Consider the following 15,656-nt stretch of genomic DNA (forward strand, 5'->3'; position numbering starts at 1 on the left):
AGTAATAAAAAGTGCAGAGATCTCATCCAGTTCAGCGAAATAAGAGAACGAGATTCTTCTCGTAAAAGGCGAGACTATCAATACATCAACCGTTCTGGGGGGGGGGGGGGAAGACAGATGAATCCAAGATACGACAGACTCTTTCAGCGTTGATCGATGATAGCTTAACATAATTCATGTAGGCATTACAAACGCAAGTAACAAATTAACAGAAGTCCGTATAGGCCAGTTTCTGTCGGATGTTTTTCCAATTCACTGCGGGCTAAAGCAAGGAGATGCACTACCACCATTACTTTTTAACTTTTCTCTAGAATATGCCATTAGGAAAGTACAGGATAACAGAGTGGGTTTGGAATTTAACGAATTACATCAGCTGCTTGTCTATTAGGAAAAACACGGGAATTTTGCTATAAGCAAGTAAAGAGATAGGTTTGAAAGTAAACCCCGAAAAGATAAAGTATAATTACGTATCGCCACCAGAATATTACACAAAATGGAAATATAAAAATTATAAAAATGTATTAGTATTGTTTGTTGTAAATTAACCATTACAATCCATGTTCTTCATTTGTTGTTACTGTCACAGTTGTGTAGTTAATTTTTGTATCATTGTTGTTCATTTTACTATTGTATTAATTTACTTTATCACTGTGCTAGACTTTTATTGATCAATGGCTGTTGTCAAATAAATAAATAAATAATTAGTTAAATAACTAACTAATTAATTAAATAACTAATTGATGAAACAATTAAATAAATAACTAAATACATAAGTAAATAAATAATAAAATAAATAATTAAGTAATTAAATAAATAAACAATTAGTTAAATAACTAATTAGTTACATAACTAATTAGTTACATAACTAACTAATTATGTTACATAACTACTAATTAGTTACATAACTAATTAATTAAATAACTAACTAATTAGTTAAATAATTAATTGAATAAATGGTTAATTAAATAAATAATTAAATGAATAAATACCTAAATAAATAAGTAAATAAATAATTAAATAACTAATTAAATGAATAAATACCTAAATAAATAAGTAAATAAATAATTAAATGAATAAATACCTAAATAACTAAGTAAATAAATAATTAAATAACTAATTAAATGAATAAATACCTAAATAAATAAGTAAATAAATAATTAAATAAATAATTAAATGAATAAATAAATACATAAATAAATAAATAATGAAATACATATATAAATATATAAATAAACACATAATTAAATAAATAATAAGTAAATAAGTAAATAAATAAATAAATAGTTAAATTAATAAATGAATAACTACAGTATAAATTGTATATTGTTCCTGTATTGCTGTCATTTTTATATTTGCTATTGTTCTTATACTGGTTGAGTTGAAGAGAAGGCCTTACGGCCTTAAATCTTCCAGTATAAATAAATCTAATAGACTAAATAAATAAATTACCAAAATATATATCCCTACTGATAGCAGAGATCGTGGAAAAGAATGGAAAAAATGTTCAGAAACTCTATGAAATCCACTTTAACGGTAACATGAGAAAGGACTCAAGCTCAAATGATGAATGATGGATACATTGGTTTAGATGTAGTGTGTAAAGAGGAAATACATATTATAAGATAAACTACTAAGGTAGCTTAAAAAAGTTCTTAGGAAATCGATACCAAGGGGAAAGATACACACGCGCGAGCGAATAGACGAGGAGCATCCCCGTCTAGATCCCGAACTTCAACTTCTGCAGTAAAAGAACGGAAACCCAAGGGTATCTGAAACCATAGCAACAGCGAGACTGGTACCTGGAAACCATAACCTGTGGCTCATTCTGCGAAAGCAATTTCCTTGCACGTGAGTCTCCCTCTTGAAAGAGTTGCAGACCATCTAGTGTTGCCCCGCCTCGTCCTCTGTGAAGGGCACAAGACCTGCATGACGTGAGCGTACATATCCAATAACAGAAATCAGACTTCTGGATACAGCTGAGAGACCGAAATACGCTGGGACCGGCTGAATGTAACGCCAATTATTTTTAACCTGCGAATAAATTAACTGAAGAACGTTTATAAAATAATAAGCGAACGAATAGGTTAATCAAAGATCCCTTAACTAACGAATGCATAATTTCATAACTATTTTATTGAATGAATCAATTTACAAATTTGTAAATCTTCGCCATTACTTGCCTGCTCCTATCTTAAGTTTGGTTTATTTGACTATCGTTGAATTTATTAACCAATATGGTACAGGGACATCATTTTATTTTTACTAACATTTCGAATATTAACCTGGCTGTACCTTTGGATTAACTTACCCCCTTCCACGACTGGAGTTCGATGATACTGGCGTATCACTTTACTAGGTATAGGAGGGAAGAAAAGCAGTTCATCCATTTACGTAAACTAGGAAATATCGCGATTTTGTGTCTGATATATTTCATTAAGTTTTTGTTTAATCAAAATACAGTACTGTATTAACAATAAGTGTTTTTACTCACGAATTGAGCTACCATTCGGACCTATTCATTATGCAGTGTATATTATACTGTCTACATCATCTTAGCGTACAATATAGAGAATGAAGTTAAATTGAAAAATAATTATAATATGGATATTTAAACACAATTTTGAAAATGGTGGCCGTTAATTTCGATACAGGCTTCAGTTCTTTTGTGCATATTATCGCACTATATACTATTGTATCTAATTCCAATTACCAGTTTCGTCCTTCGTATTAGTAACTCATGTTGAAATAATTCTGTACCTATTCTATAAAAAAAAAAGTACGCACCTTACGTACTGTAAATTCAATCTTCACTTCTGCCCGATCCGAAAAGATAAAATTACTCAGACATGCTATCTACTGTCCGTCCAAGTGGTTCCGTCGCAGGGTCGTAGAAACCGGGAAATCATGTGAGAGTTAATTACTTAACGAGGTCCTTTTACTTAAGTTATATTAAACAGTCGTATAATATTACGTAGACGTCCAATTCTTAATAGAAATTAATGTTTTCAGAAAAGAGCTAAGACAGCCCAGCTACTAGCCTTTACAGAGGGGCGAGCAGAAGCGGGTGGGGGAAACCGGCATGCGACGTAAGCAAACGAACGAAAGTACCTGTGCGAAAATATAATTCAATATTGAAAGCTCTTTCGTCACTGGAAAACGCGAACATATTTCTAGAACATACTACACTCAGTAACTCATATGCGGCCTTGGTTCTATGTGGAGAACGATTGGAAGTTTACTAGTAGAGGGGGTGATAGTGAAGTACATTCAAAAACTCAGGTACAATAAAAATTGAAGTAAAAATAAAATGATGTTCCTGTATAACTACAGGGCAGTAGCGGCTGACTGACTGAGGCAAGTGAGGTAGGGCCTCAGTTACTTAGCTTAACTGAAATCAAATTTTGTTTTTATGTAATGTATTAGTTATTTGAATGAAGCATATATCGCTGTAGAAGCATTTGAAAACTTTGTGATGTAGATAGACCTGTTTTGCAGTAAAATTTGTTCCTGAGGCCAGGATCGCTCCTGCCGGGTCTGGCCTGTGATGTATATAGACCTGTTTTGCAGTAAAATTTGTCCATGCGGCCAAGATCGCTCGTGCCGGGTCTGCTTCTGGATTTTCGTTTGACTTCGCGGGCTTTTGACGTTGCGCTTTAAACGTTTAACTGAGTCACAATTCGTCTGGCCTGGTCAGGTTTCACTCCTCTCAACCATGGGCCGGCCTCAAGGGTAGAGTGGGGTGGGAATAGGGTGACTTGTCTTCCTAAATAGGTCTAAATAACAAACATTCCAGCTCTTTGGCAGGCAGGCAGAGACCCACACTATTCTCTTCTCTTATGTCTTAGTTTATGACTTAAGCGAGGGTGTTGTACTATTGTACTTCGTGTAGTTACGTATTTCGGGAACATTTAAACAGAAACAAACGCCAGAAATAGTGCTAGTGTACTGTAGTTAATTCATTGTTAGAGTGTCCTTTTTCGAGAAGAAATAATACTGAAAGAAAGGAAGTTTTAAATAAAGAGAGAGCCGACCGAGATACCTACGACATCGCTGACAATTTTTCTGACAGATAATCTTAAAACGCGAGTTTCTATTGCATCCTGGTATGAGCAACATAAATGGTTAAGTGGTAATGTGGTGCAAAATAAACTTCTCTGTTGGCCTTGTTTGTTGCTGTCAAAGGAAAAAAATAAAAAGAAAAGAAAGAAAGGGAAATTTCAACACATAATATGGGTTGCTTCATCACATTGAAACAATCACTGAAACTCGCAGCATAACAGCTTATTTGGTGAGTGAAATTATTATTTTTATTACTAGTAATAATAATAATACAGTAATAATGATATTAATAATATAACAACAATAATAATTAATATCATTTTATATCGGAGGCACTTAAACTAGTTGCATCTGGCCTCACCGAGGATTTGGATCACCGGCCGCTACTGCTACAGGGACATCATTATATTTTTACTTCAATTTTTATTGTACCTGAGTTTTTTAATGTACTTCACTCTCACCCCTTCTACTAATAAGTTCAACCGTCCTCCACACAGATCCAAGACCGCATATACAGTCATAGTAGCCTTATGGTCACAGTAAACAGTACGTTCCAAAAATATGTTCGCGTTTTCCAGTGACGAAAGAGCTTTCACTATTGAATCATTTTCGCACAGGTACTGTCGTCCATTTGCCTACGTCGTATGCCGGTTTCCCCCACCAGCTTTTATTCGCCAGCTAGTGGCTGGGCTGTCTTAGCTCTTTTCTGAGAACATTAATTTCTGTTAGGAATTGGACGTCTACGTAATATTATACAACTGTTTAAAATAACTTAAATAAAAGGGCCTCCTTAAGTAATTAACTGTCACGTGATTTCCTCCCTTTCCGACCACTTGGACGGACAGTAGATAGCATGTCTGAGTAATTTTAGCTTTTCGGATCGGGCAGAAGTGGAGATTGAATTTACAGTACGTAAGGTACTCTTTTATAGAGTAGGTACAGAATTATTTCAACATGAGTTACTAGTACGAAGGACGAAACTGGTAATTGGGATTAGGTGCAATAGTCTATAGTGCGATAATATGCACATTAGAACTGAAGCCTGTATCGAAATGAACGGCCACCATTTAAAAAAATGTGTTTAAATATCCATATTATGATTATTTTTCAATTTAACTTCATTCTCTATATTGTACGCTAATGTGTTGTAGACATTATAATATACACTGCATAATGAATACGTCCACATGGACAGCTCAGTTCGTGAGTAAAAACACTTATTGTTAATACTGTACTGTATTTTGATTGAACAAAAACCTAATGAAAATTATCAAACTCAAAAGCGCAATATTTCCTAGTTTACGTAAATGGATTAACTACTTTTCTTCTCTCCTATACCTAGTAAAGTGATACGCCAGTATCATCGAACTTCAGTCGTGGAAGGGGGTAGCAAACGGCGTTGATCCAGAGGTATAGGCAAGTTAATATTAAAAATGGTAGTAAAAATAAAATTATGTCCCTGTAGATGGGGAGGCATTACAAAAACTGCTCTTCTTCCTCTATTCTTCTGCAAAAACTTATAATCAATTAAAAAAAAAAAAAAAGACTGAATTATCCAACAAACTTGATACATTGCGAATTTAATGTTTTTATAATTTACCAAATTTACAAATTTCTATCATAAAAATCGAATGAAATTTCTAGCTCAGCCACAACATGATTATAATACAAGACGAAATGAAATTCTCATTTTAGTTGAACCTAAATGCTTCACATCTGCTGGTTTACTACGTTGTAGAGATGGGCAAAAATAACCGGTTACTTTGATAAACGGTTAATTTCATACTGTTAACCGGTTAATTACCGGTTATTTTTCCTCTGCCGGTTCAACCTGACGACAGGTTATTTTCCTCAATAACCGAACGACCGGTTATTATTTTAAATATACACCAAATCAAATGTATTTCAAGTTTATCTCTAATTTAATGTCATTCGAACATAAGTTTCTTTTATTATTTTGTACTGTATATAATCAACTTTGTATACAAATTGTCTCGTGGCCCATTCCTAGATGAGGTATGGGTTACTGCTTTACTTACTTAATATATCTACAGATGGCAAAATGATATACGACTTCGAATCAATGTCAATACTACATGCCTATCTTAATCGCCGACTTTCTCTGATTGACTTATAATATCTGCCGGTATTATGGCATTTCAAACGGCGAGAAACTTCTTTTTTCTAATGGTATAGGTTACTGATATTTTTATATCATTGTCCCATTAGGTCTCTAGCTTCCCAATACCGATCACTTTCACAGGTGTACTTCAGGGATGGACATGGTTGTAGATGTTCTCTGTCCATACGTCGAGAAACTTTGACTTTAATATTTAATAGTTATAGCAGAATAGATTGCCCGTCGAAATTTATCATAAACAAGGTTATAATTGTAAAAATTATTAAATTTGTGTTATTTTTTACTTATCTTACCTTTAACCCTAATGTGAATGGAGTAAGCAACTAAACATAATTTCATAACCTATGATTATTTTTTGTATTATGTTTAGAGACGTCATTGATGATCTTCAGCATCTAATTATGTTATTTTGACTATCTTCTGATTGGTTTACAGTTGAGTGAAAATTGTTCCTTGATTTCAATTGCAAATAACATCTCATTTTGTTTTCCTGACGAGTTTGCCGGGTTTAAAATGTAAAAAAAATAATAACCGGATAATAACCGGTTATTTTTGATCGGTTAACTTCCTTCAGGTTAAACATATCGTCAAATAACCGGTTATTTTCGAAATAACCTCCCATCCCTACTACGTTGTACAAATTATGGTCCAAGTCTGTATAATTCGATAATAAAATTTCATCCAGTTTTGGCTACTTTAAGCAATGAAATTTTCAAATCCAGAATTAAACAACCCATATGACAGACTTCCCTAATTTATATGTATTATGTATTGTAAAACAAGTACGTTTCTTCCCTAAGTATGCTATTTCTCTCAATATTATCTTTGTTCCTATATCAACATGATTTGCTACTAACTACACTAATACTAATACTAATCCATCATGAATCTCAACATCATCTCCTTTATCGCTCTGAAATTATTATAGTATAAATTATCTCAATTATTACTATATTATTGTTATTACTTATTATTATTGGCTAATGCCACAACTCACGGACGAGGAGGAAAAGAGGTCCATTTTCCAACAAAACGAAGTCCCTCCACATTGGCATACGGAGGTCCGGACGTATCTAAATCAACACCTACCAGGTCGATGGATTGGTCGTGCAACGGACATAGACAGCACCTTTTGTACATGGCCACCCCATTCATCGGATTTCAGTGTGTGTGATTTCTTTCTGTGGGATTTCGTCAAGGACAATGTTTACATACTTCCACTTCCAGCGACGTTGGCCGAATTGAGAAGGCGCATTAATTCAGCAAACAGGAACGTCACACAAGACATGCTTGAGAGGGTTTAACAAGAATGGGATCACTGCCTAGACGACTGTCGTATTATACGTGGAGCTTACATCGAGTGCATCTAAGGTCAGTACAAAACTTCAAATTTCTCTCTTTCAAACAGTGGTAAGATCATGTATTTGTATTCAATATTGGTGAAAATATAGTCTTTTAAAATCGTCCAATAATAATTTGTAATCACGGTGTAGACTAATTGTAATATATTTTTTCAAACAAGAAAACGTGGTTCACATTCAATTGTAAATATTTGATTTCCAGATGGTCATCTGTCTTCATTGGTTAAAGATTAGGCATTCAGGAGTTCAAGGGGACGTGCTACTGATTCTTGATCATTTTCGTTATTTTCTTCAATTTACAAATATGGTGCCAAAAAATCCTCTGCTTACTATAGTGAATATTTCACCGCGATAACTTCATTCCAAGTTATAAATTTATTAATATGACATAAGTGGTTACTATATTCAGAATGCATAGCACAGGCCTAAACTTTTAAGTCATTTTACAGCAAATATGAGATTTTACATTTTAACTTACGTCCGCCGAGTTAGTTATGCGTTAGTGCGTCTGCCTCCAGACTAGCCGACCCGGGTTCGATTCCCGGCGGGATCAGAAATTTTCAAGTACACTTCACATCTCATATCACTAAATTGTGCACCAATATGCCTGGGTTAAATCCCAAATCTCTCCGCAGTTCATATGAAGAGAAAGCATATGTCACTGTTGATAGCGATTCGTCCGTCAGACGGGGACGTTAAGCTTGGCGGCCCCCTAGGTGCTATTCGATGGGAGTAGGCTACGTGCCAGCACCGAGTTTCCCTTCTCCCTTCTTCATCTTCATCAACTCACCCATTCCCCATACTACACTCCCTAGTACACGACATAACTCTCCACAGATACACATCATGCATAGCGTGGCCCGTCGAAGTGGTATGCAACTTGAAAATGGGTCACAGTCCTGCCATCTATCCGCAATATGAGGAACCCGAACCACGCAAGTAAAGTGGGTAAACACTGGATACATACATTTTAACTTACTAGTAATAAGATATCTTCTGAATCGCTACACTTTGAGTAGTCAAACTCCGCACACGTATTCACAATAAATCTATGCATCAAATATTCTGCATTAATATACTCGTACATATTATTAAGAAAGCTGTAATTTTTTTATGTTGGGCAGTGAAGTTGAAAAAAAAAAAAAGGAAGAAATGAAATGTTCAAAGTAAAACTATTTTTATCAAAAAAGTAATTTATAGACCTATTGACCAGGAAAAAGCCTATGCATCATTTCATTAAAGGGAGTCTTTGTTTTACTTTAAACTTTTAGGAAACATTATCTTTACACCAGTCCAAATAAATGCTCACAAAAAGTATTGCATTTATCTAGAAAAAATCAAAATTCGAGTAGGAATTAATTGACTATTACACGATTAGAAGAAAATATGTAAAGATTATAAGAAATAAAGTACTCTAATAAAATAAAATATTGACTTACTAAAATACTGAACTGTCTTGAAAATATATTATTGTACTATATCATCATTACAAATATTCCGCTAGATAGCAGCAGTGTGTTATGATGAGCTGCTCTCTTGTTACCAGTTGTGCCAACTACACAATATTCATTGAACTCTATGGACGATTACTAGTCAAGAAGGGTTTGTTGATTCTGTTTCAATTTTATTCAAACAGTTGCATTCCACTTCAATTATCAACATAATATTAAACAATCTCTGATACGTGACTATTCATAATCTCATACAGCAGAAGCTATAAAAAAAGGTATCCCGTAACATGCCATGAAGGCACTTGGGGGGGGCATGGAGGTAGAGCACCATGCTTTCCATGACTTCGGCACTAGAATGAGGTGGTGTGGTCGGCACCACGCTCTGACCGCCTTTTACCCCCGGGAAGGACCATTCATTCATTCATTTATTTTATTCCATAGATCTTACATGAGCAATGAAGCTTTAAGATGTGGAACATGTCAACATTTTACAATATTACAATTACAATTTTTACAAATTTTTATAGTTTTACAATTTAGTAATTTTCTACAATTTTGTACAATTTTTTTTACATTTTTTTACATTTTGGCGAGATGTACTCAATTTTATAGGAGGCTGAGTGAACCTCGGGGCCGTTCTGAAAGTTTGACAACGAGAAAAAATCCTGTCACCCCCAGCAGAAGCTATAACATAGCGTAAATACTTATAAAAAAGATAAATGATAGAAAAGTTTTAATTAAGGATGATGAAATAAACATGCATTATTTTAAAAGGTACAAATATTGAAAGCACAATGTTGGCAAACAAAGAAACAAATGCTACGGTGGCGATAAAAACAATGCTAGGGAGGCGATAAAAACATGCTAGAGAGGTGATAAAAACAGTAGGATAAGCAGCCAATGCAAACGTCGAACGTTGATGATCAAAACACTGAGACTGAATGCTCATCAGAAAAATTTCTCACCGGGCTTTGAAATAAACCCCGCACTGAATCACTATGTAATCACTTTGAGAGGGCGCCCTCCCCCACCCCAGTACCGGGATGTTTCTGCAGAGGTGAGCGCCACTAGTGCAGTGTTGACACCTGTTGTCAGTCGTTAACCTCCCATAACCTCAAAATGTCTGGCGGAATTCCAAAACACGCCATGTCTCATAATTCCAGCTATGAGGCGCGTAACATAATTCAGCCACAACATCTGTATAGACTGCAGTGGCTCGGCAACAAAACGGGTATTCCGTGATACGACAAAGACGAGAAAGCATCAGCTTAATCATTAAGCACACGTATGAATGTTTTGATTAACAAAGCCATTCCTATTTATTTCTTAGCTAAAGACAAGGCCTATATCTAAACCTTGTAATACAACAGCATCTCTTTCATTAAGATAATTGCAAGCTAAAATAAAAGATCATTTAAGAGAAAGCTGCACTTAGATATTATTATTAATAATTAATACCTCTCTGTCTACCTTAGTTTAACCTCTCCCTTGTAGGTACATTTATACGACCCACGCCACACGGGCCTCACTGACCTGTCGGGAGAGGAATTAATCTATGGATCACATACATATTTTTTTGACCCCACAAGCTCAATGCCAAGGCCACCTCCGATACAACACAAACATTTAAGACACATATGAAAGAATTAAAAGAAGGATCGCCGTCCATGGCCGGACTTTCAAGACGTACAATCCCGGCATTTGCCTGGAAGTAACTGAGGAAACCATGAAAAACCTCAGTTAGGATTGCCGGCACCTGGGATCAAACCCTGGACCACCCGAATGCAAGGTCAGCCCTCTACCACGCCGCTAGCTCGCTCGGTAATAATTAATATAATTAATAATTAATATTACATTTAATAGTAACTCACATTACATTGTTTTTTAGTGGGTTATTTTACGATGCTGCATCAATATCTCAGGTTATTTAGCGTCTGAATGCCGGTGAAATGAGTCAGGGGTCCAGCACCGATAGCTACCCAGTATTTGATCATATGGGATTGAGGGGAAACCCCGAAATGAAACCTCAACTAGGTAACTTTCCCCGACAGGAACTCGAACCCGGGCCACCTGATTTGGTGATCATATGCGCTAACCGTTACTCCACAGGTGTGGACACATTACGCTGTTTTAGATTTGGTACATGTAATAATAACAGGACGAAAAGTTATAAAAAACGAGTCGTCGAGGATTTCTGAAATCCCCACAGAAAAATGATAGGTAGATAAATCGGGCGAAATTGAAATGTACCTGGTCCGTCATCATCGTATTGTTGAGGAAAAAGAGATCTGTTTATCATCTTCAGAATCTGCATACAGAAAGTTCGACGTGACTCTAAATGTGTCACCTGTTCATTCCTGTCCAATTCTAGTGTGAAGCACTACGTACGTACTACATAAAAATAGGTTAAATATGCACTTGAAATAAAACAAAAAAGACGTCAAATTCGATAATGGCAAAAAAAATGTGCATTTGTTAATTGTGACGACATAAACATACTAGTAACTCACATGAAAAACATCTCTACCTCAAAGAGAAAAGATAATGTTACAAAAATTCAAGACGTGATTATTATTGCAGTCGGGTATTAGCTTCGGGTCAGAGGTCTGCATCGGACGTTTCCGCTCGAGCGCCAAGTAGTTCATAGCATAATCCGATAGGTAGCGCACATGCATGATGGGTAAAATTGTCACGAGCGATAACTCCTCGAACTGTATAAGCCGAACTTTAGACATTCGTTCTTATTACAGTGATGAACTTTGTAGTAACATCAAAGATGTTTATAATTTCAAAACTTTGTAGTGTTTAACTAATCTCTCCATAGTACAACTACAAAACTTGCTTTAAAATGTAATAGGCCTATAAATGTTGTAAGTAAATGTTTTTTTTTTTTTTTTTTTTTTTTTTTTTTTTTTTTTTTCCACACAGGAGTGATTTTGTTTTTGTCACATCTGATAGATGTTATTGGATGTAAATGTAATTATTATAAAAGGAGAATACAGTCACGATAATGCAAGAACTGTATCAAGTTTTCTAGTAATAATAATAATAATAATAATAATAATAATAATAATAATAATAATAGTAATAATAATCTCTAATAATTAGTGTATCAATCTTTGTGTCTGTGACAGTTGTGCAGCATGATTATTCGTTTTATTATATTTTCTGTGACGTTATCTCTGTACTAATATTGTTATTAATCTACTACTATATCAATAATATTTTGTAAAACGTTTCTACATTGTCGCAGTATATAGGCGGAACACTATGTATGGACCTATTATATTATATTTGCTGGTTGTGTGGAAGAGAAGGCCTTACGGCCTTAACTCTGCCAGCTAAAATAAATCATTATTATTATTATTATTATTATTATTATTATTATTATATGTGGTAAATCAAATATTGAATTATTATTAATTAGCAATAATAACTGTATATCGAAGTTTTTCATACTATTTTATTTATAACTTCATGTTCCTGTTTTGGTACGTTTCAGTAACTGTTCCATTAAACGTTTGTCATAAACGCAGAAAATAAAGACTTATTTTTACTGTGTGAGCAAAACATATGTGTATCTTATCTGTCGCCTTCCATACAAGATAAGACATGTCGGTGAGATGACCTTGTACGGTGCTTCTATTTATTACGAGCGTATCACGACCGATCGTATCTCACTCGAGGGTGCGACACTGGACCAAATTCAAGCGAGCGATTCAACTCCAGTGCAGCACTCTGGTTCGGGTGTTAGAATTAGCGACAATCGTAACAGTTATGCTGTATAAAATTCACACACCAAACAGTGTTAGAAGCGTCAACACTCGCAGTTCCGTTAGTGCGCACTGCAAGCCACTGTACCTCTGCGGCGTTGTCATCTCCAGTGAGGCTCGTAGCGAAGAACGGACAGGCCCGATTGTACCATGACCTACACGACGGCCGGCTTTGATCCATCGACGAGAAGTAATCGGGAGAGGTGCAAGACCGGAGTCTGAACGGACGGTTGTCCACCTTGTCTGTGGACCTGGGTTCGGGGCTCCGCGCCTCGGCGCCATTGTCCAAATCCGTCAAGCACCAGGTATCGCAGGGTGCCGACTTGGAGAGGTCGCCAGAATCTGCACCGCGCGACGAAGAGGGCGGGACTAGGGTGGGTGCGGTAGAGCCGTTCGTCGCGTCCGGCTTGTTGGTCGGTATGTTCAGCCTGAAATCTTCGGGACCCAAGTCAGAGTGGTGGTGCCGGTGACGCCCCCGGTGACGCCGCTTCTTTGACCTCGGCGAAGACACCTGAGGCACCACTCTGCTGGCTTCTGGGCAAGAGACGCGACCTCCTTCGCTCGTGAGCTCTGCCTTGCTGCGAGGTTTAGAGGTCTGCCCGGAGGACGACTTCCTCTGGCGGTGGGACGCGTCGCCAGAGCTGCGACTTCTCTGTAGCTTCGCGAGGTCCCTGCCTGGGGGTGAGTCGTGCGGAAGGGGCGGCGGCTCCTCGAAGGAGTCGGCAACGCCTGGGATCGTCACCGGGTACATACTTGGAAGTCCTTTAGAGTCCAGATTAGTGCCGGCTACAAATTGTCCGCCAGGCATGATTATACATGGCGGAACCCTCTGCACAGGGGTGATTTTACGGGGAGCCAGAATGCCAGTTGGATCCCTTTCCTCAGCGGGTTCGGATCGAAGTTTCGAAATTTTACACAATAAATTGCTAAAACTCGCAGGGATTTGCTAAAATAAGCAGAAAATAAATAATATCTTAGAAAGAAAAGAAAACAATTTTGTAGTACAACATCTCGCTAAAATGTCAAGCCGAATTCCTCTGACAATTGCTGAGCCAAAAGTTAGTGTCCTGCCTAAATCAGTGATGTCGAAATGTCCAAAGTTTACACACGAAAATGTGAAATAATACAGAAAAGAATCACTACAAAATCAGAGAAAATTAGTGCTGTCAAAAACTATGTTACAGAAATAAAAAGTTTCTTAAAATAAAACAAGTGATTCTCCCACGATAGTGAAGCACGATGACAATTCAGAGGAGATTAAACTATGAAATTTCATTAAACAATATTTAACTGTGATGGGAAAGACACAACGACAAAAAATACTACAGAGACATTGTCACTAAATAATTCTCAGTTCGGACAGTGAACAGCCAAACGCTGATGTGAGTGAAGGTTCGAAAAGGTGACACGGAATTTCAGGAAGGGAAGAAATGACAACAATCCTAAGTGAAACAGTGGTTGACGATCACTGCTCTTCCTTAGCAACTGATCACCTACACTGACGCCAACACTTAACGTCACAAAGATGATTTCACTTGACACTATTTTTCTAACTTTATTACACTTTCATCGCGCAAGTTGAATTCGTCAGAAAGCTCATATATTATTCGCAACTCCACACCACTTGAAAAATGAAGTCACTCACTGTCCAAACACGAGGCACTACACGAAACAGAATGGGTATACTCTCAGGCGGCACTAAGGCGACAATTATCCTGCTAATCACACCAAACACAGACTGAAGCCAAGTATCGCGAACTACTTTGGGCAAGATCGAGAAACGGGCAGAGGCCGAGGAAGAAGATTTAAAAGAGGGTAAAGAAAGAGCGGAGGAGGGGAAGAAACGAGGGGGAACTATGGTGATTTATTTCTCTTTTTCTTCTTTTTTTCTTTTTTTACTTTTTGTCAAGGTACTGGGCAAAATGCCTGTGGGCAGAGTAACCTCACAAATCGCCTTCCCCTTTTAAACTCGAGTCAACACGATCGGACCTCTACACACGGTAGCAAAATATATGTAAGAGCAGACTGAAACAGTTCCGAGGTTGCAACAGACATTCGAACTGGAGAGCTGCCATTAACATGTCGTTGAGAACGGCATTTCAGAGGCGTTCTCTTCCCCTTCCTCTGAATAATTTCCCCACCTTCAATTCCAACGCCAACCATGTGTTACGAAACTCAAATTCATAACAAAACGTTTAAAATGTTTCAAGTGTCCTGCCAACTATTTCTGAGATACTTGTTACGTATTGGGTGCAAACTAATAGCTGTTTCTGCTTTTATTAGATGTAAATAAAATCTGCGGAGCAGGAAGAACAACAATAAGAGCGCCTCCATGCACGTGCTGTGTAGCACTTTAGTGGCACGATCTTGGCACTTGGCTAACGCACAAACACACGCATTCACGCATGAAGTGAGGCGGATTACATGGACACAAGAAACTGTAATCATGTAAGCGGTGCTCGGCGACCTTTCGTAACCCCAGACAGCCTTCAGAGCAAGTATTTCCACTGTAGACCCATTAAAATATTACTTATATACTGCAAGAATACGTTAATGCAAGATGATTTACATGACATTTAAGAGTTCTTCAAAACTCGACTCGCGAGTACGCCCCCGAAGTTACGGAACTGAATCCAAGAAGTCAAGTAATGAATGCACTCTACCTCACCTCATGTTCACAAAGGGAAAGGAATATTAAAGATTTATTAATTTGTCCTACAGAATAATCTCTGTAATTAATTGAAAATTAATATTTGAGGACAAAAATTCGCTCCGGCGCCGCGGATCGAACCCGTTTTCTTGGTTCTACGTACCAAGCGCCCTGACCACTGAGCTACGCCGAATTCAATCCACAGCACCGGATCGAACCTTC

At 36.9% G+C, this 15,656-nt stretch overlaps 1 protein-coding gene across 1 annotated transcript in view; it reads right to left on the bottom strand.

Moving 5' to 3' along the window:
- Window positions 1–15,078, bottom strand: part of LOC138698490 (uncharacterized) — a 713,766-nt gene extending 698,688 nt beyond the window's left edge. Inside the window, exon 1 of the mRNA XM_069824457.1 lies at window positions 12,873–15,078. Coding sequence (XP_069680558.1) covers window positions 12,873–13,592 — 720 coding nt within the window. The 5' untranslated portion in view covers window positions 13,593–15,078. The remainder of the gene's footprint in view (window positions 1–12,872) is intronic.
- Window positions 15,079–15,656: the final 578 nt, after the last annotated feature.

The sequence above is a fragment of the Periplaneta americana genome, chromosome 4 (assembly GCF_040183065.1).
Source record: "Periplaneta americana isolate PAMFEO1 chromosome 4, P.americana_PAMFEO1_priV1, whole genome shotgun sequence".
In the NCBI taxonomy this organism is placed as follows: Eukaryota; Metazoa; Arthropoda; class Insecta; order Blattodea; family Blattidae; genus Periplaneta; species Periplaneta americana.